The 21,692-nt window shown below is 37.5% G+C and overlaps 1 protein-coding gene across 3 annotated transcripts in view; it reads right to left on the reverse strand.

Moving 5' to 3' along the window:
* TOX (thymocyte selection associated high mobility group box) overlaps nt 1-21,692 on the reverse strand; it is a 223,059-nt gene that overhangs the window by 31,940 nt on the left and 169,427 nt on the right. For 2 of the 3 annotated variants that reach the window (XM_027638825.1, XM_027638824.1), the window contains exons 4-5: nt 12,921-13,199; nt 5,227-5,457 (exon numbers count right to left, since the gene is read on the reverse strand). In XM_027638825.1, coding sequence (XP_027494626.1) covers nt 5,227-5,457; nt 12,921-13,199 — 510 coding nt within the window. The remainder of the gene's footprint in view (nt 1-5,226; nt 5,458-12,920; nt 13,200-21,692) is intronic. The other variant, XM_027638826.1, reaches the window with a different exon arrangement.

Here is a 21,692-nt window from a genome sequence, read left to right on the forward strand (position 1 = left end):
CAAGACCTGTTAAAACACTGATCTTGTATCCACTTTGATCTGACTTGTGGTCTCTCACATCATGAGAGAAGCTCTGGAGATGTGAAATGTTGGCCAGCATTACTTCGAAAACCCCTCCTGATCTACTTGATTCATCCCAGAAGTAGATACGTCCCTGTGGTCAAAAGAGAAACTTGTAAAACATGCTTTGTTATTTTTCGTGCCCAAATCAGTTTGGGTTATTTTCAGTGACCAAAATAGAAACCCCTGAAAGCTTGTGGGTTATAGCGAAAAAGGGAACAGCATCACAAAGATTGACATGAACGTACAGGGACTTCCTTTTACGTAAGTATTGGTAACACGTAATCCAAGTTCCATCAGATGTTAAAGAATAAACGGCAGCTTTTATCTAGTGGGTCTTTGAGCACCAATGAGGAGTAAATGATTTGATTTTGTGAGCTCCAAGGATTTGTCAGCTGCCTCATATGTATAATTCTGGCTCTTCATATTCCTGCTGCTTCTAATTTAGCAGGACAGGCTCATAATTGAAGCAAATTAACTATTTACACTTGCCACTTCTACCGGGGGAAGAGGACACATCAGCAGGAAAGAATGAGTGGGAAATTAAATTCTTCCCACTTGTGTCAGATCTGCCCTTGTATAAACACATTAGCAGTAATTTCATGAAGCGTCAACCATAGGAATAAATACTGAGGGATAAAATAATGAGGTGTTGCTATTGAGCTGAACTGTTGCAGCTAATATTACTGTGTATGAATTATGCAGCCTGAAAAGACAGCATCTGTTACAGCATTCTAACAGTTGTTTTACCTGCTTCTTCTGATTGTTAAGTCTTGGGTACCCTATGTGAATCCATCCTTCTTCCAGCTGTGGGGCCAGTGCAACACATAAGTAAACACACAGAAACACATACAGATACACAAGTACGCACACTGAGCTGTTCATAGGAGGCCAAATTAATTCCTGCTAGAATTCCAGTTAAGTCACTGAAGTTACACCAGAGATTAATTTTGTTGAATGTTGAATAGACATTCAATTCCATTTTTAGAATAACAGAACATCTATTAAGGTCTTTGGCTGAAGTTTTAAAGTTACACTAATGTAAACAAGAACATTTTGTTTGTAATTTGCCACATCTATTACAGCTTTACTAGGACTCCAATTAGAAACTTAAGGTTCATTTAGTACATGCACATCTGGTACTGATTTAAAATTACTTTCCTTTTTCATCTAAGGACAGAAAATGACCTAAATAGCCTTTTTACCCAGTTTAAACCAGTGTTCTGTCTGAAAGCCAGAGACTCAACCATTTACCATACTGAACCCTCTTTCTTGGGGGTTGTTTATATCCCTTTTGCAGTCAAAATGTGTGCAAAGGGCAAACATGTACATAAATAAGCTATAAAAATAGGATGCACAGAAGTATAGTACTGACTGAGGAGAAAAGAGTGTTTGTGATCATGAGAGAGAAACTGGAAGCCACTGAAAAAAAATCCCTCTGCTATGACTACAGCTGCTTTCCATTCACAGATTTATTAATCTGAACAGTTTTAGAAAACATTTACAGTGAAAAATGAAGGAAAGTGCACAGTCACAGCTTCTTATTATGTGTAATTATTGTAACCCAATTCAGAACCTGAGAAGAAACCATTACAAAACCCACCATGACCACTGAAGTCCCTTAATTTCTAGACTTCTCTGTGTGGATAGGTTTGGACAAACAAAACACAGGCATACAGCAGCATTGTTTGAAAATGCCCCTTTTACAAACAGAAATTAATGGGAACAGTTACAGCATGTGACCCAAAAATATGGTAAAATGAGGGGGAAGTACACTAGTATCTGCTTTAATCTTATAAATTGCAATATTGTCATGGTAAGAGTATCAGAGTGTGATCCATTTTAAGCATAACTTTCCCCTTACTTCAGTAAGGCACCCACCATTATCCAGTTCATAATAACATTTCCTTTTTTTGTCATTCAAATCCTATTTTCTCAAACAACACTTTCCTAATTCTTCACAGTTTGAAAAACATATGTGGTTATTACACAAAGTTTTTCAAGCTACAGTCTCATACATCAGGTTATCAAAATTTTGTTGCTAAAGGTTGGATATACATATACCCCTTTAGGTCATCACTGTACTGAGCTTCTATACCTTTATTTATTCTGTGGTCAATCTTCTGGAAGAAACAAGAATTCTATGCATTTCAGAAAAAACTGGCTCAGATCATAGGAACAAAGATTTCATTTTAGCATGAAAATATGAGGCTATTCTTCTTTCTCAATAGCTACATTATGTTCTACTTTCTGATTAATTTATGTTTACTGTTTAAATACTAAAAGGAGTTCCAATTCAGGAAACATAATTTGGAAACATATTTCTATTTAAATTTCAGAATAAGCATTAGCTTTCAAAACATAAAAGCCAGCAGCTTTATGATAATTGAATCCATTTCAGCAAGTATAATTCATCAATAAAGTAGTCCTCTAATGATGTTATTGTTTCTTAATTTAACTATTTTTGAATTTCTGAGGATTCTTCAATGCCAAATACCAAATGCTAAATTAATAATTTGTATTTTTAGAGTCCAATTTTCCTATCAGAGACATAGGTTTCATAACAGTTACTAATGCTCTGTATCTGAAAAATTAGGCCTTTAAAATACAGACTATCTAGTCAGTTAAGATGTCTTGTAATCATTACTTTGTACATTATATCCCTAATGGAATAAAAAATGAGTTTAAATTTATTCTAGAAAATCGGATTGCCAATTTTATTTTTTTTTTTAAATGGGGACCATCTTTTATTATTTTTGTACAGTGCTAGGTTAGAAGGGATTTTGGCCCGGAGTTTTAAAAATGTGCTTAATAGATGATAATGAATAGGCAAAATGAGTCAAAGAGCAACAAAGATATGCTAACCCAAACTCCTGGAAAAATTTGCTTAAAAACCTACTTGCAGCCATTTTTTCATGAACGTGTCATGTGGATTCCATAACACATCATTCTGTTGTGTTTCAATTTAAAGTAAGAACAAAGAGATAAGAACAATAAATTTAGTTCTGCTGTTGCAGCATAAGACTTATTCAATTCTTGCTTTCAACTATGAATAGAAAATTGAAGTTAAAGCTGGACATTCAGGATTTTATGCACTTTTCTAAACAGAGTTCTATAGAAAGATTTCAATATTCTGGTGCTAGCACTCAGATGACAGGCTCAAAGGAAATGTGCATTTTACAGTCTTTTAGGTTTATCTCTATTATAGGATCTTGGATCATTACTCATGAAGTCAAGTTTTCTGAGTTGTAAGCAGAACAAATACTATGGAAGTAAAAACCACATCACTGCAACAGTCACAAATTAAGGGTCTGGCTAAATAGATAATTTTTTGCTTGGTGTCATCATGAGAGAGATATATGATTAACTAGAGAGACAAGCTCTCTACGTCCAGGTCTTGGCCTTTCACTATTTCAGGAAAAAAAAATGTGTGTCCAGATTTCAAGAACAGGGAATGATTCTGGGTAACAATTTTCCTATGGAGTAGGAAACAATTTAAGCCAGATACCACAGTCTGTAGTTTCTCAGCTTTGGTCAGAGGTCTTGGCCAAGCACAGCAGGGACAGAAGGCTGCTTCTTGGGCAATCTGCTGAGTAGTGGCTACTCTTTATGTGGCTCAGAGGACTGTCCCTCCTACAAGCTGGAAGGTATGTGGAACAAAGAGGAATGGGATTAAAAGCTCTTGCTTGTGAACTTAATCAAAAGCATAGTCTGTACTTTTTCTGGATCAAAACTGAACAAACATCATCATGGTCCCAAAAAGTAATGCTCTGTCAGATCTAGAACATTGGCCTTTGCTGGACATATTCATATGCTTTTCCTTTTTTTAAAGTGAGAAGAAAGAAGCAACACAACAAAATAAATAATGTGCCAGGCCAAGTGATTTCTCTTATCCCTGTGTTCAGAAAATTACCTTTCCTCAAGCTAAACCTTCCAAATGCTGGTCTTATTCAATGGTGGATACTGGATAGCATAAGCTTTTTTTTTTTTTTTTTAAGATAGTCAATGAGTGCCAAATCTTGATTCTTACTAAACCGGTATCTTTAACAGAGATCTATATGTACCTTCACCATCCAGTTATTAACAAAGTAAATCTTTTTTTTTTTCAAGCCCAAATAATTTTACGTACCAAAAAATCATAAAAAATTTTTTCTTTAATTCTTAGTCTTATTAGCTATAATTTTGCAGTAATAATGTGTGAATAAATGGGATTCAATTTAGTACCAGTACTTTTCCATTCTGTGTGTTGACATCAATCCCCACCCAGGTCTCCTGCAACCAATATAACTCTCACCCAGCATGTCCTGTCTTTCTGTATCTGTTTCCTTCTTTAAGTTCCCATTTCTTTATCAAACCAATCAATTCTGCTGGTAGTTGGTAGAAATGCAACCAAAAACAACAAAAAAGCAATGGTATGCTATAGTGAGGATGAACGGTATTTGCCAGCTGTCACCAAATGAACATAATGAGCTTCCAGAGTTGCCCACTTTTACACAGCATTTGACTGACTTGGAAGGATTTCTGCAAAGGGTCTGGTTCAGCTCTGCTGACCTTATTGCAGAACCAAGGCCTTTCTATGGAAGATGGAACTAAGGGATGTGATTTCCACAGCCCACATGTATGCTAGAGGATACACCAGAACACTGTCCATTTGCCAGTGTCCACCCTGGGTCTCTTTGGGTCAACATATCACTCATTTCTTTCATAAAAGTCTCGTGGTTTGGGAGCAAATATAAGTTCAGCTTCCCTTCTGGCATAATGGGATCATGGGGCAGGGAAATATCTGCAACTAGGAGCTCAAATATATGTCAGGTCCCACTGCACAGGTCTAAGCTTTGGCAGCAAGATCCTCTTACAGCATGGTGTCAATACACAGGGTAATGCCATTGTAAAATCCTAGGCCCACTAATTCTGTTATAAATCAATCCTAAATATAATCCAAAGGCTTGTGTTACACCCTAAGAAACTAAGAAAACTCTTTTACTGGTTTCATACAGATGAAATGAAACAATACTCTCCTTATCTCAGTTCTCTTTAAATCATATTCTTGAAATGTCACATATTCAAGTTTCATCCTGGCAAACAAAAGAAGCTGCCTACAGTGCTTAGATGACCCTGATAACAGTTTCCTGAAACAAAACCTCTGAGCTGTAGCATATATTGTACCTGTTTTTGTTCTTCTCCTAAGCCGTCCCACATTGAAGCTACAATTTTAGAGACTTCACCAAAAGTAGCATTGGGGTTTTGGCCCTTGATGGCTGCTTGAGTGTCTCGAAAGAACAATGCATAGGCAGACACAGGTTTCTGTGGCTCATTTGGGTCCTTCTTCTTCTTCTTTTTGGGAGTTTTAGGTTTCTTTCCCATATCTGAAGCAGGTCTCTTCTCGCCACCATTGACCTGCAACATAAAATTAGGAAAGTACTATTAAAAAACTAGCCCATTTAATTCAGTCCATCATTAAAGCCTCTGTGATACAAGAATTTTGGATTTTTCATGCAAAAATAGAATTTTTGTTCCCATCTTTGATAATCCAAATGTTGACACTCTCACCCTTCTTCAGTTTGTCCCCAGACTACTGTCCAAATAAATTTCTTCTGCAACTGGTGGTACACTTTCCAGGGACTTTGAAGAGAATCTGACTGTAAATCAAACAATTAAAGTTACAGACATTCCCCTATACACCTTCTAATTAAAGTCTGAAGAAACAAAGCTTCACCAGTGTAGACATTTAGAGTCCCTTGAAGGATCAGTTCTGATCTATCTGTATTTAGCTGCACAGTTTCTTCGTCTGCTCATGTAGAAGAAAACGGTTCAAGGAAGGGAGTGAAAGAGGAATGGTGTATGGAGCAAAGTTCATGTGCATCACCTGAAAGAAACTGCACATGAGCATTTGTGCAAACACCGAAGCACCTTATTTTCCTAGTGAAGCTGGTGAAGGGTCTAGAGCACAAGTCTTGTGAGGAGCAGCTGAGGGAACTGGGTTGCTTAGCCTGGAGAGAAGGTGGCTCAGGGGAGACCTTATCACTCTCTACAACTGCCTGAAAGCCGCATGTTGGGGTCTTGACCCAAGTTACAAGCCGTAGAATGAAAAGAAATGGCCTCCAGTGGCACCTGGGGAAGAGGTTTGTCAAGCATTGGAACAGGCTGTCCAGGGAAGTGGAGTTACTCTCCCTGGTAGCATTTAAAAGATATGTAGATGTGGCAACTGGGGACATGGCTTAGTGGTGGACTTGGAAGTGTGAGGTTAACAGTTGGACTCAATGATTTTAAAAGTATTTTCCAACCTCAATGACTCTATGACTTACAAGCATATAAAGGGACACTGACCTGATTCTTCAACAGATTGGAGCTCCATGGCAAAGCAAATTCTCTTGATATGATCACTTAATTTACTATACCTGTAGCAATGATGTGTGATCTTATAAGTGGTTTCAAAGGCTTTTTTCTTTTGTAGGCATGACCAAAGTACTGTGCATCATAAGGGTTTTGAAGCATGAGAAGATCAAGAGCATAAAAGGTATGCTTTAGGCTAAGGATCTACTAGGCATGACTTCTTTCACTTCCTTCTATTATTATTTTTTAATAATGCATATCAAGTGGTACAGAAGAACACAGGTGTTCAAATCAGTGGAACTGCATGAGTAAAATGCCTAGAAATCCTCACTTTGAGAAAAAAAGCTTTTTTATTTTTCTATATGCATCACTGTGTGGTGTCCAACAGAACCCAGGTGACTACAGTGAAAAACCTGGATCTCTGCGGCTTATTAAAAACAGCAACAAAGTGATGACCACAATTTGAAAATGAAATTGATTGTTTCCTAGGCATTATGTTACAGTAGATGCATCTTTAATACAAAGTTAATAGACATGAAGCCTTTTGGTAGCATTTGGGAAACTCTTCAGAAGTCCTGTGCAAACTCCAGGAGTGAGAAGACTTGACGATAATTTGTTCTATGGTTAAATTTTTACCTCTGGGATTTGCCAAAGTTTTCCTCTTTTCAGAGTAGTTTTGAAACAAGGAGATTTTAAAGTTCTCTATATATAAGGATACCACACTACTTCAACTACCCTTAAACGAGGTGATATACTACAGAAACTTGTGTAAGTCGCCTTCTGGTAAGCTGTTCTGAGAATGGCTCTAAAACCTTATTCTCCAACCTTAATGATCAAGACACTTCAAATCCCGAGTGTTAAAAACAGAGTACTCACAGGGGAAATTCTGTTTGTCTTATATGAAAATAACAAAATAAAAAGAATACAAGAATTCAAGTACTAATAATCCTGCAAATGGTTGTGATGATGGCCTACCTTATGCTCCCATCAGTCTATCAGCTTCATAGACTCCACTTCTAACCACCAAAGCAGAGACAGATGGAAAATAAAATAAAACCCATATATATTCTGCTAGGCATAGACTTGTGCCTCAAAATCCCTGGAGGTGTAGTTAGCTCATGGTAATCCACCTCCTGTCATGGCTTATTGCTTAATTATGGTGATGTATTTAACTTATTTATCACAAGAAAGCAATAATCTTTCACTTTAAAAAAGTGTACATTAACCATGTTGCACATATAATAGATCACAAGAATATCTAGTGTAGGGTTTAAAACTATCAAGTAAGGCACATCATTGATATCTAAATGTCCCTTGAGAACTTAGAAAATGTCTATAAGCATATTTAAAATAAACTGCAATAGTACCAAAGCCTTTAATGGAGCTAGGAGAGCTGTTTTATGCACACTATCTTGCAGTAATCGCTGTAGTTTAAAATAGATTTTAATCAAGCACCATCTGCATAATAGGTTGAACAGACAACATGGAATTCTACTTATAACTCCTATCATATAAAGTAAATATTGTAAAACCTCTGCCACATAAAGAGAATATGCTACAGCAGTTCTTTAGTAATTGTGTTTCTGTTATTTAATTCTTGCTACTTGCAGTCCTCTCTCTATCTTCCCTCTAAAATACATTGTTTGAATTTCTCTCATAAGTGATATGCAAATGAGCATGGAAGAAAACCCTGTTATCCATCTATGAAGAAATACTTATTTACAAACCAGTAATGCTTCCAGCAGCTCCCAATTATGCTTGGCAATAACCAAGTACATGTTTAACGATCCAACAGTATGAATTATGGCAAGAATTACATAAATGTAATATTCCGATGTTGAGATGGTCAGAATAAAGCATGTGCTAAGTGGCCACTTTGTTTATAATGTTTTTTCAGTTACTTACAAGTATTGATTTTTAAGTTCTCCCTTTTTATTTCTTCTAACGATAGCCCCACATATGACATTTAGAAGAATTAAGGAGACTCCTTTCAGAGATTATATCTTTAGTCTGAGACTACATTTCACATTTCCATGGACCTAGCAGCTTTCTGACTGCATATCTAGCTTTACAATTACACTACTATTGTCACTGATCTTATGGTCAAGCAACCTCAGCTGTCCTGATTTTAGAGCCACAGCAGGTAGGGAAACTGAGCCCTCTATAATGCATCTCCTTTCTCTTTTTTCATGCAAGGGAATATAGGACAGTTGAAGTCTGAACAGCCTATATGAAAGGGTCTTTATGAGAATGAGTATTGTCAAAAAATATTTAGCAGCTGCTGCCATTAGTTTTGTGTATGTTGGATAAGGCTTACAAGGATTTGAATATTTATCATAGAATGAACATCCAAGAAGTTCAGTACCTGAACAATTACATTAGTTTGTACAGTTTCCCCATTACTGGAATTTGGAATACATACATTAAGATGAAATGCTAATTTCTTTCACACATGGAAATCAGTAGTTCATAGGGATACAATTATATCTTTAGTCGAAAGGTACATAATGTACATATTTGCTTATACTTTCCATCATCCTCTTTCTATAAATTCATGCAAACATGAACAGAGCATTGAGATTTCTGGTTTTTTTTTTCTCTAGATAGAAATAGGTATAGTTCTTAGGGAGCTGTCTACCAAATGTTCTATCACAGGACCAGTGGCTTCTCTTTCACACATAAGGCTGGGCTTTCAGCTGGTATAAACTAAGAAAGGTCATCTGACGCTGAGGTGATTTTCCATTTGAAAATGTACTTTGTCTTTTTGATCAATGTTGGTACATAGGCAAACATCATCTTCTGCCGGTTAAATGGGGAGAACGTCACTGTTGCTATTAACAATATGGTGAATTCAGAGGGAGTTGGTTTTTACACAGTCCTCATGGCAGGAACATCTTACTGATTCCATGAAGCGAGCTCCAGCAGCTACTACAGGGCTGGAATATGTGCCCCTCCACTGAAGGACTGACTAATAAGCTGTGGCCCTGATCTCTTAAGTAATTGCATACATCTACATGATAGTTTATAAATTAAAGAGAAAATTCCAAATTTAGCAAAGTTATATTCAGGTAAAAGACAGAGGTTTTCACAACAGACAGAACAGCTGGTCTGTCTCTTTCTGTCCCCATCCAGAGCCTTCTTTCACTGGGGAGAGGATTTCTGGAGTGAGAACATTGAGAGGCCCCTTCAAAGCAACTCCATGTAGTGGTTTGAACCTTGTTTTCCCCCAGAGGCTGAAAAGTGGTAACCCCCAGGGGTGGAAACCCCTGGAAGTTTTGAAGTTCTGCCCAATGAGCGCTCCTGCAGAAATGTAAACATATCACAAGCACCGGAAGAGAAGGGTTGTAGTTTGGGCTGGTAGAAGCAGTAGCCATGTTGTAGAGCCATGAGGAAAGGGGCCCAGAGCCCCTCGGGGCCTCTAGGGCCCCCCCAGCCCCAGTTGGGGGCTACAGAGACTTGGAACAGTGTTAAGCTGGACTATGTGTCTGTAGCTGTGACCTGGGAGATGTTTTCCATCATGAGTGAGCAGAGACAGAGCAGAAGCGGTGGCAGCGTCCAGAGGTTGTGGCTGGGAGCCAACTGATAAGAACTGAACCACAGAGAAAACTCCTGGAAGGAGAGTTGAGGAAAAGAGAGCCCGCAGCAGAGTTACGGAGTTCTGGGGGTAAGAACTGTACCAAACCCCGCAAAACTCCTTTGAGACCTCCAGGAAAGGAGGGACATGGACTCCTACTAAGGAGAGGAGCCTTGGAGTGCTACAGCACTTGCAAAGAGGAGCTGAGAAGCTCAGTCGTCCTGAGAGCTGAACCAGGACGGTGTGGGAGGTTGGCTTTGGGGGCCCTCCCTTGCTGCAAGCTACAAAGAAGCTCGCAGCCTGAGGCAGGGCACAGAGGCCCTGCAAGGAGCTTGAACCTCCTGGAGATACCAGACCATCACGAAGACCCCCTGCGTCTTCGTGATATGACGTGGTGAAACGGCCTTGTCTGGGGTTATGAAGCCCACGGAAGACCCCTTTGCCTGCGTCAAGGGGCCGAGGGGGATACCCGCCTCGTGAGTGCTGGTAGAGATCCAGCTATCAGCTGCTGCATGCATGAGATGAGGAGAACCTGCTGCCTTAGAAGAAGCTGCTGCCCTGAGAGACTGGAAGGGATCTGTCCTTCTTTCCCTCCTGGACTTTTATTTGGAGGGGAGAAGAGATCTGATCCATTGTAAATACTATATGTCATGGTAGAGATAGTTGTGATCGTGGGTATAATGTGTTATAGTATTTATTTGTACAGTCATTGTAATATATTCCCTTTCCCCCATTCTGAGTCTGGTTGTGTTTTGTCTGGAAAAACCCATCTCACATTGGGTTGAGATGTGGGAGGGGGAAATGGAGCTAGGGAATTGGATTTTGGGGCTATCTCAAACCATGACACTCCAAGAAAATGTAATACTGTTGTTTCTGGGGAGGAAGATCTCCACAGAAAACCATCTTATTCTGAGTATTCATATCCATTCACTGGCAGCTACCAGGAAGAGCAGTGTTAACAGAATATACACAGTGGAGAGTTTTAAATTATGAACTACAACAATACACTAACTCCTTAGGCTGATTATTCAAACTCTATTGCCTTTTACGAAGGGAACTACAGCAGAACCATTGCACAGGATCAGGCATGCCAGCCCACTGCCTGTCTCCAATGGTGACCAGCCTCAGGTGTTTTCATAAAGCCCTAAGAAATCCCACAGAAGACAATGCATGACATTATCTGCTCCCCATCAATCTGGTTTAAACCATACTAGTCAGACAAGAATTTAAGCCCTCTGTCACTATTAACCAAATTTAATATCCTTTAAAACTTTTCTCTTGGTAGATATAATTATAGAATTTTAAGGCAATATATCTACTTCAGCATACTGTTGCACATTGTGCCCTTTGTCATCTTTTTCTGCTTAGACTGAGCATGAGGGCAAAATAACATAGCTTGTTAAATAGTTGAACACTATATAAGCTGGCTTCCACAAAGAAAGGACCAAGTCTTACTTAGTCTACAGTGTTTTATATTTCTCTACTGAAAACATTAGTTTCAGATAACTACTGCTTGCATGAAACCACAACCCTACACTTTTGCTAGCCCAAAGTGTTACACTGAAAAAGTACATGAAAACTATGGGTGAAATAACTGAAACATTTGATAGAAGCAGAAAGGTAATATTAATTATTTGAGTGGATGTTTCCTCCAGAATTTCGACCATCTTGCACACTCCCACCAATACATGTAAAAAATTAGCAGAGCAACAGGAGTAGCAAATAAATTATTCTGAAAAAGTAAAGGCTGCTTGGAATTATTTTTACACAGCTGTATTCTAAAGTCTTCCTCAGTAAGGTAGTGCTCATTTAAAATGTATGAATTATTCAGTAATTTTTAAAACCTAAACTTTGTAAAATTAGGGGTATGTGCCGAAATAAAACTTTTGAATCAGAATTTATTCAAAATGTAGTAAAACATATGTCTCCAATTACATGATTATTTTATAGCTTGAGGCATGAAAAACAATATAATTTGAAAACAAATCAGGCTTACATTTCTTGACTGGATTATACCTCCTCAGCAACTCAAAATATGTTTTCTTCACATTCCTTGCAAGTCTGCAACTTTCCCCCACAAGCCATCTCTGTGATACACTACATGGTACACACTACAATGCAGGAGTGCTCTGACAGGACTGCTATTTTGTAGTGACCATAAAATAGAGCTAAAGAGGTTCTCAATTTCAATATGCTCTATTCCTGGTTTAAGGGATGATTTTGTGCTAAATTTCAATCTTTCTGTGTCTCAGCTTTTCTGTCTGAATTTAAGATAATAGACTTGTGTATTTTTGAGAGGTTTTCAGGTTTTTGAGAGATTGGGAGATTTTTGCATGCAAAACCTGCTATACAGATTGACATTTATTCTTTAAAGAAATTTATTATGTAAATTACTCTTATCACTTCATGCTTGTACTGACACTAAAGTGAAGCTTAAACATGTCATGATGAAGTGTCAGCACCTCTCAAGGTATAAATGTATAATGGGTCTTCCAGATTTTCAAAGTAAGGTTTCTAAAGTTCATAGGATCTTTCTGTTCTGGTTGCTATGATGTTCTGTTTACTCATCCTGTGACCAAGTAGCAAAGACTAGCATATTGCACTGAGTGTTCATACTTTTTATAGCAGTAATTTGATCTTTAACTGGAAACAAATATCCCTGCTATGCAAGTGAGAAAACTCAACCCTTATATTAAAGTCCTACAGAAATTACTATCCTTTAGTGTTTAACAGGATTCCAGTTTGCTCTCATGAAGAGGAATGATGTAATTTACTCAAGCTGCCTGAAGAATTGACTGGATATTATAAGTTCCGTATTCATAATCCTTTATTCACTTCAATCAACCACCAATAATACATAAAGTATCACCTTAATAACTGTGGCCATATGATTCATTTAGCAGGTCCTAGAAATAACCATAATTTACATAGTAATCCTAGCATCTAAGCCTACCTTAGAGCTATCTTCTCCTTCATCTTCATGGACTGAACTGGATGGTGAAGGAGTTGCAGATTTGCTTCCAGGTGGAGAGGGCGAGTTGTGAGGAACACTGTTTCCACCCATATTCAAACCAAGCTGTGCACTGAGCTGGGACTGGTTAATAGTAGTCAGCTGCCCATGCTGCATCATTCCTGGCTGCCTAATATCTGCAGGTTGAACCCTTGGCCTCATGGTTGCCATCTGAGGATGGGAACTATACTGGGCTCCTTCTGTATTCCGTAAATCTTGCATCTACAAGAGGAAAAAAACTGTATTAAGCATATCACTAATAAAGTGTTCTGTTCCTTTAGACCTCAGTTGGCCTGATAGGCTAGGTAAGGCTTAAAGGAAATGGCAAGTACTTAAATAAACATGTAAATACTGGAAATAAACAGAGTAAGGATATGATTGACATTTGCATAACACTGACTGTTATAAACTATTCAGGCTCTAGTTGCAGCCCTTGGGAATAGCAAAAAAGCAATGATTTTTTTTTTCACAGAGGGAACAAAAGGGTACTGCTTTCTTTAACTGTATGTAGAGTATTTTTGAAGTGCTAACAGTTAGCACTCTGAAGTTCAGACCTAGATCAGAACATGAACATCCTCAAAATTCAAGACAATTTCCAGATCCTGCTTTTTTAACACAGGATTTTTTGTGTTTGTGAGTTGTGATTTTGGAGCTGCAGTTTTCTGAGTTCAAATATCTGGTATTAGGTCCAAATCTTTTTTGCCTGGTGCTACCCAATGAGATACTGGACTTTTCAGGATTCAGACCACTGACAAGAAGAATGCATTGATAGACTTATTAAATGATTTCTAAGTTGATTTACTGCTAAGACATATGAACAGAAAGCTTGGAAATGGCAGGATTGACAAATGAATCCATTGTGCTATGTGGGTCACCGCTTCTTCTTAGCATTAACGAGACATACTATTTTAATGCAAGCAACAAATTCAGTCTCTGCAAGGATAAGAATTAAAAGCACTGGAGGATGAAACTCCTTTCTTGTGCAGAGGTCAAATGCACATATACACAGACCTCAGCAGATTGTCTGTAACATCTTTTCAGTATACTCATACAGAAACACAACAAATAGGAAAGAGTATCAGAGAAAAGTTCAGATTTAAGCTAAGGTGTTCTGTGGTTGATTTAAAATTGAAGTGTCAATTCAGAGCTTAAACGAAATAGATATAGTTGTCTTTCTGTGCCTCAGACAAACATGCTGTATATATGAAATGGAATCTGACTAGCTACAATTGTGTAAGTTCCATTAAGATGAGGACATGTGCTAATGGTTCAATATATTAATGTAGCCACATTTATTCTGTGGACAGTCTTTGTTAGACATGTCATGTGAATTGTCTGTAGATCACTCAGATTTTATTTTTTTTTAAACTTTTTATAACTTGTGACTTCTATAACCTATGTCTTGCTCATACACACACTCCTATATATCACAGCAATCTGTAAGATACCTTTTAACGAGTAATGCAAAGAAAAAAGTAAAGATTAATGGGTAACTTCACCTTTTTTCTTATTATTGGTAGTGTAAAAATGTATCAATTTTAGGGAGATTTTTTATGAACTTGGGAATTGATTTTTGTAAAGGTGACTGATTGGCAGTAAATCAAACTAATAATACCATTAGTTATGGTATACTTACCATTTTACCTGTACTTATGTCTCTGAAAAGCATTTGAAATGGCTTATGACAATGTGACATCCCAATTATAACTGTATTTATGTTACTTTAGAAATGAATAGTTTTTGGTAAAAAAGAGTTATTGATACAAACATATTTTTCCACTTCATTTAATGATTACTAAAGCACCAGAGGAAAGGAGTAGAGAGAGCACAGTGGATAAAATCAATTGAAGGCTGAAATTTGAATCCTGGTAGACATTTATATTCTTAAATTACTACTGATTTCTTGGTCCCTTCCCTCCAGTATCAGCTCCCCTCCTTGCCAAGCATATTAGCCTCAAAAGCTATCATTATCTCTGCCTCTAGCAGACAACCTGCACCAAAACAGTTGTGCCCATGAAGCTGTAACTCCTGATCGGCCATTTTGCTCTGGATCCAGCTGCTGAGCCGGGCAGCAGTTGGGGAATGCAGAGCAGAAGTGTGGGTTCTCAAAGTCCTCTTGGCCAGCTCAAGGCAGGTCGGCAGGGGATGGAAATCCACACAGTCCCTCACATGCTGGGCACAGGGAGGCAAAACCCTCCCCAAGACCCTCCCTTCAACCTGTCTGCGTGCTCATGCTTCAGCATGGGTGTGTGCCCTCCCCAGGGACCCTCCACCATGCGGGGGCTGAGCCCACACTGCCCTGCTTGCAAACACCTTGTGTTTTCATGGGGCAGGATTTCATGATGCTGAATAAACCCTGCCTGAAAAGCATGACTGTTTTTTAATAAGCATTGTAATGATTTTACAAACTCTAGAAAGGAAACAAGCACCATCTGATACTCCTAACTCCTATTTTGAATGAACTTGCAAATTATCTACCTCTAAAAGCAGGGCAAAAGCTACTATTTTAATTACTTTTCCTCAAGTAAAATATAACACAATTGCTCTAACTGATGCACAGAAAGTTCCATCTGAACATAAGGAAGAACTTTTCAGTGTGGGTGACTGAGCACTGGAACAGGTTGTCCAGAGAGGTTGTGGAGACTCCCTCACCGGAGATATTCAGGAACTGCCTGGACACAATCCAGTGCCATGTGCTCTAGGATGACCCTTGGTTGGACCAGATGACCCACTGCGGTCCCTTCCAACCTTACCCCTTCTGTTATTCTGCTTTATTCAAAAAGATTTCTCCTTTATTAAAAACTCTTCATATGAACTACAAATATTGCCAGATATAGATAATATTGGATTCAGAACATTCTGTGTTTGTTGTCTTTAAAAAAACATATATTTTTAAACAGTATGTGACACAATTTTAGGCCCAGCACTGAATATAGACTGTGTTTTCAGATAATACAACACCAACTGTTGTTGATGTACTGAATGCATCCCCATACAAAACACACATGTGCATATATACATATATTTGCAAGAGAACCCTTCACTAGGGAAATTCTGAGGACTGCAAATGAGGTGGTGCAGTAGAAAAAAATCCAGTATTTTATTTTGACATGAATTCAGTTTGTCTTCTGAATTTTTAAATCAGATGAATACCAGGGATCTTCAGAAAATCAGGTGTAAACAGCAAGTTTGTTTAACATACATGTTCTCTTTTGGATGCTAAGCCAGAACCTCCCCGCTGCCCCCCAATGCAGTTAACCAGATAAATGTTAAAAGCTGTGAGGTTATACCATGGAAAACATGTGATGATGAACCTTCAGGTTCCTAAAGGATCAACAAACCAAGAACTGTTCCATCTTCTCTGTTGGTTCAAGAACAGACTCATCCATGAAAACCACACACTTGGGTCATTGCTGAGAAGTGATGTTATGCCCCTGTTTCAGATGTGACAATTTGTCTCTGCAGGAATAGTGGCACTAATCAGACACACTCTGTAAGCATTACATGCAAAGTATAACAAATGTCTTCAAACGACTTCAAAATCAGAAGCTTCTTATTCCTTATTCCTCCAGACGGAGTTTTACAAAACTCACCAATGTGTAGTTGTGCCGAGGCCATATTCACTATACAGAGGCAACACTGCAAACACACTCCTGTTGAATGCAAAGCTGAATACAAATCCTGATGGATGGCAGTACGCCAAATGGAAGAACAAAGTTAAAGAGTTTTGAGTGTTACAGAGGATAAGGACAGTCTTAGACTGATGCCTTCAATGGTCTCTGTGATGATTTAATAATGATAAAATCTGTCACTTTAATATCAATCTCCATCTGTCAGTTCCAGGATGTTTCACAACTTGTGTTATATTCAGCTTTAGAACATGACTGGTTTTATTTTGATTTTACTAATGGGGAAGTTTCTTTTGACAGCTAATTTTTTTTCTGTTTCCCTTTTGCTTATAGGCAGAAACTGAGCACTGACCCCTGTGTTTGACTGCAAGTCAAAAGACATAGTACAAGTCACTAATTCTAAGGTGTGTACCAAAACCCCTTATTGACACTTGGGTAGCGCAAAACCAGAACAGGGCTGTTTGGCTGAAAGCGAGCTCCTAATGCCCTGCTCAAAGCTCCTGAGGTACTAAGAATTAAGTTTAAGTGCTTTAAACATCAGAGCATCGTTCAACCCATCAGCTTAAAGTAAAAACAAAGCAAAGTATGGAGTGCAGAATACAGTGATATCATCCCTGTACAGTAACATCTTACTGCAGGACAATGTGAGTGCAGTGTCCTAATCACAGAATCACAGAAAATAGTGCTAGAAGGGACCTCAAAAGGTTATTTAGTCCAACACTATCTCACAGCAGGATTAGCTATACCTAAATCATTTCTGACAGATGTTTGTCTAACCTCTTCATAACCTCCCTAGGGCAATTCTTGTGCTTAACTATCCTTACAGTGGAAAGGGCTTTTTTCCATAATGTCTCACCTAAATCTCTTTTGTTGTAATTTAAACCTACTACTTTTTGCTCTGCTCCCAGTGGACATGAGGAATGTTTTTCTCCTTTTCTTTACAGAAAATCTGTACACACTAGAAGGCTATTATGAATTTCCTTTCAGTTTTTTTTTTTCTTTAGACTAAACAACTAAACCTGAAGATTGAAAGACTTTGTTCATATGCTGTGTTTTCTACACATCTGATCATTCTTCCTGCTGTCCTCTGGACTACGTCCAATAACCTTCATCTTTCTTGAAATACTGTGCTCCAAAGTCCACAAAACATAGAAATTCTTATCTGACACAGCATTCAGATAGAATACTTCATCTCTCAAAGGACATAGCACATAGCAGTAAAAAAACCCAAAATGGAATTATCTGCCTTTTTGATACAAGCTGGTTAACTCATACAAGATATAGAAAGAGCCAAATTGCAGGACTCTTTACTAATGTCCCAGAAGGTGGCTTTAGGAAGCAAATACTTGTTTTCTAAGAAGCATTAGACAGGCAGTTTCAAGGGGACTGTGCTGTTAGTAAAATAATTCACGTTATTTTTCTTGTTATAATTAATAACCATGAGGCAACATCTCTCTAAAAAGCCACACAAGTCCCAATTGTCCCTCCCTATTTAAATTCATTTATAATAAATGGTATCATTAAATGAAAGAAGAAATACAGGTTGCCTGAACAGATCGAAGTAAATATAACAGGTCTAAGTACATGCAAGAAACACTAGAGATTACACACTGAAAATGAAAACCTTAAGGATGAAAACATAAGGAGAAATACACAGGGCTTACTCACTGAAGCAAGTGAAGATCATATATCTCACTACTCTGAGCAAATTCATATCAAGGCAAAGCAGACATTATTTCTATTGCCACCACCAGGTCTTACAATGATTTTTGCTTAGTCTTCTACTCGCTGAACGCTCTTGTATAGACAGACCCTGCAGAAGTGGCTGATAGTTTTTTGCTTCTTGTCTAACTGGTCAAGGTAAGTCAGAGAGTAACAATTTTTCAGACAATAAGAAACTATGGTTAAATCAATTAATTAAAAAAAAATGGAGAAAATCCCAACAGATCTTAAATGTTATCTATGAAGGTAACCATAGTGTGCTTCCTTCTTCACTGGCATGACCCAATGGAGTCACCATGTAGGTATCACAGACATTCTTTGGCAGGCAGAAGGAATTTCTTTCAATAGTAATATTGTCATTTATATTCCCAGGAAACTTGTGCTACTACCTCTGCCATATTAAACCTGAATTTTTGCCTGTTCCCAAATAATGTGACATTAAAATGGAGCATTAGCTCTGATTCTGTCGACCTTCTGAAAAGCCATGAGATTCACTTAGAAATTTTACTGCTTTTATTTTAGGTGTTTTAATTTTCTTCTACTATAAGCCAATACACATCTGCAAGATGTTTTCCAGTGACATAGAGATGCTCATTAAAAAAGAGAGAAAAAAAGTTAATTCCTACATAATCACTCGACTCTGTAAGTGAAGGTTTCATGAGAGAAGAAAAGATAACATTACTTTGCCAGACAGGTTTGTGAGAGCAGGCACACTGAGAAAGAATTGTGTTTGGGAAACAACACTCACCATTTATAATCAAAACAACTGATAAACCAAAAAACCTCATAACTGAATTTAGTGCTACAAAATTCAAGCAATATTCATCATACAGATGAGGAACAGGCTCCCCAGGGAAGTGATCACAGCAACGAGACTGACAGAGTTCAAGATGCATTTGGACAATGCTCTCAGGCACATGGTGTGACTCTTGGGGATGGTCCTGTGCAGGGCCAGGTGTTGGACTTTGATGATTCTTGTGGGTCCCTTCCAACTCAGGATACTCTATGATTCTATATAATCAAAGCTAAACTTAAAAGTGTCCAAAATACAGAAATGTCCATTTAAGAACTCAGTTCTTACCGATGATCAAGCAGTAGTACCTTGTGGTTGTTCATTGCATGTTGTAGGTTAGGATCCTAGATTAACAGAAAGTAAATCAAAAGCAAACTATGCAGTTTCATCTGGTTTTTTCCATCACGGTGATGCTATTTCATGAGATAACTTAAAACTTGAGATAACTTGAATATTTGTATTTATACAACAGAGAGAAAAAAAAAAGTGACCCCAATATTTAGAGGCCTGAAATCTGACAGAAGTTTGGCTTTACTGATTACACGGCTAAAACTGGTAAGTGGTATTTATGTCCTGTCATGAATGAAGACTGATCAAACCCAAAGGTCCTCATACTATTAGATCTTTGTTTCCATTCAGTTACAGTAGAAATCATATTTGCAAGCAAGTCTTGTTTTAACTCATATATAAGTAAAGTGCTAAACAAAGATTTGTTATGAGAGCTAAGGTTACTGTAAAATGACCACAGAGAACCATTCAAAACACATTAAAAGGAATAACTCAAAGCACCACCTAACAGAGGAAGGGGATGTGTGTTTTCATCTTCTCATTTTTATAATTCTCTTCTGTATCAGCTAACTATGTAATGGAAGACTAAGTTTTAAAGTAAGTGAGCATTTGGGGAATATTTTAGTGCTGTATACAAGTGTATTTTTTATACTATGCCCACTGCATGAAATGAAAGGATGACTCGAAATTTTTGTTGATTAGGAAAACAATCTTAAAATTAAAGAGCAGAAACTTCAGATGTAAAGGGAACCCTAAACTAAAAATAATAAAAGAATCCCTATTAAATCTACTACTCTAATCTTTTCAAAATCATTCTGTTAAAAATTAAACCACTTCAGGTTGTTTTATATAGTACTGATTCTGTAAGTGATCTTAAGCCCCTTTAAAGCAATTATATACTCAAAATTCGACTGCAAAATTTTATAGCACGATCACATAATGACAAAAATGCAGTAATACACAGTTTCTATATTTCTTGGTACACAGTTAATTTGGTGACTATTAACATTCTTTTCTACTTTATGTTTTAATATCCTTTGAGTCACACAGGGCCAAGGTCTCAAAACTAATCATAAAAAACTACTGACTGCTATTCACTCTAATATAATAACCCTTTATTTAAAACAACCTCCAATAAATTTCATTATAAGAAGTTATTAAAAGGGTTAAAAACCTATTAAATGTCAAAGAATTTGCCTGACTCAAACTTCTAATAAAGAAACAGAATAGGTTTTCTTTCTGAATTATTTAAATCTTTACTGACTGTGCACTGAACCATGAAATTAGAAAAGTGTTATTAGAAGTGTTCTCTGGTTTTTATAAAAGTTGTAGCATAAAATATATCAAACCACAGTCTTTAACTAGACTAGTTAAAGACATAGGTTTTTAATCCCGAATACATGGTTTTCACTGATATAAAGGGTCATAATTAAAAGTCTGGCCTGGAAGCTTAAGATAATAAAATTATTATTACAGGAGCATACATGTTCATTTGGTATATTCCGGATGCATGTTTCCATTTTAATTTGGACAAATATCTTCAATTTTGTTTGATCTTGCAAAGTCCACTAATGTGGATCCTCTCAGCAAACAATTAAGCTTTTAATAGTGACTCATTTTAAGGAATTAATGGTGAATAATTTGTGTTATCTTTTTCTCTTTTTTAAAGTGTCTAATGCTCTACAGCAGGTATAGGTTGACAGCAGACAAATGGAATCTAGGAGGTACAAAGCAACTATTCTAGCACACATCTCCTGATAACAGTATTACACCTATACTGGTCTTTTTTGCAAATAACAACAGAATCATTTTCTATTTCGCCACTGATTTGCATAGGGAAAACAATCATGCATTTCACTTTTATTTTAGTGATACTAAAGAAATCCTGATTAAGAAGAATATTCACAGGTTCACTCAAACACACCTGAATCAACAGCCTTTCATCAAAAGAAATGAAGTCAGAGAGATGCTTGAGAGACACAATATTGTCTCCCCTTCTTTTTTACAATAAAAATAGAGCCACCAAGGGCACATGAAATGATTAAGTCTATGAATACAAACGTGATCTTTGGAAATACTGTCAACAGTGAGCAGCTATGCTTTCTGTAGGGCGTGATGAAAAAGGGGATGCAGGCAGCTATGCTGCCGTTGCAGTGCTTCGCTTCTGTGACTGACCAACAACAACAGAGTAGCCAGCATGAGATTGCTGTAACCTTTGTTGGCTTCTGCTTCATTGTATTCCATTGTATTCTATTCTGTTTTGTTCTGCTTTTTTTTCTCTAT

The sequence above is a fragment of the Corapipo altera genome, unplaced genomic scaffold (genome assembly GCF_003945725.1).
Source record: "Corapipo altera isolate COAL_440 unplaced genomic scaffold, ASM394572v1 49, whole genome shotgun sequence".
Taxonomy (NCBI): domain Eukaryota; kingdom Metazoa; phylum Chordata; class Aves; order Passeriformes; family Pipridae; genus Corapipo; species Corapipo altera.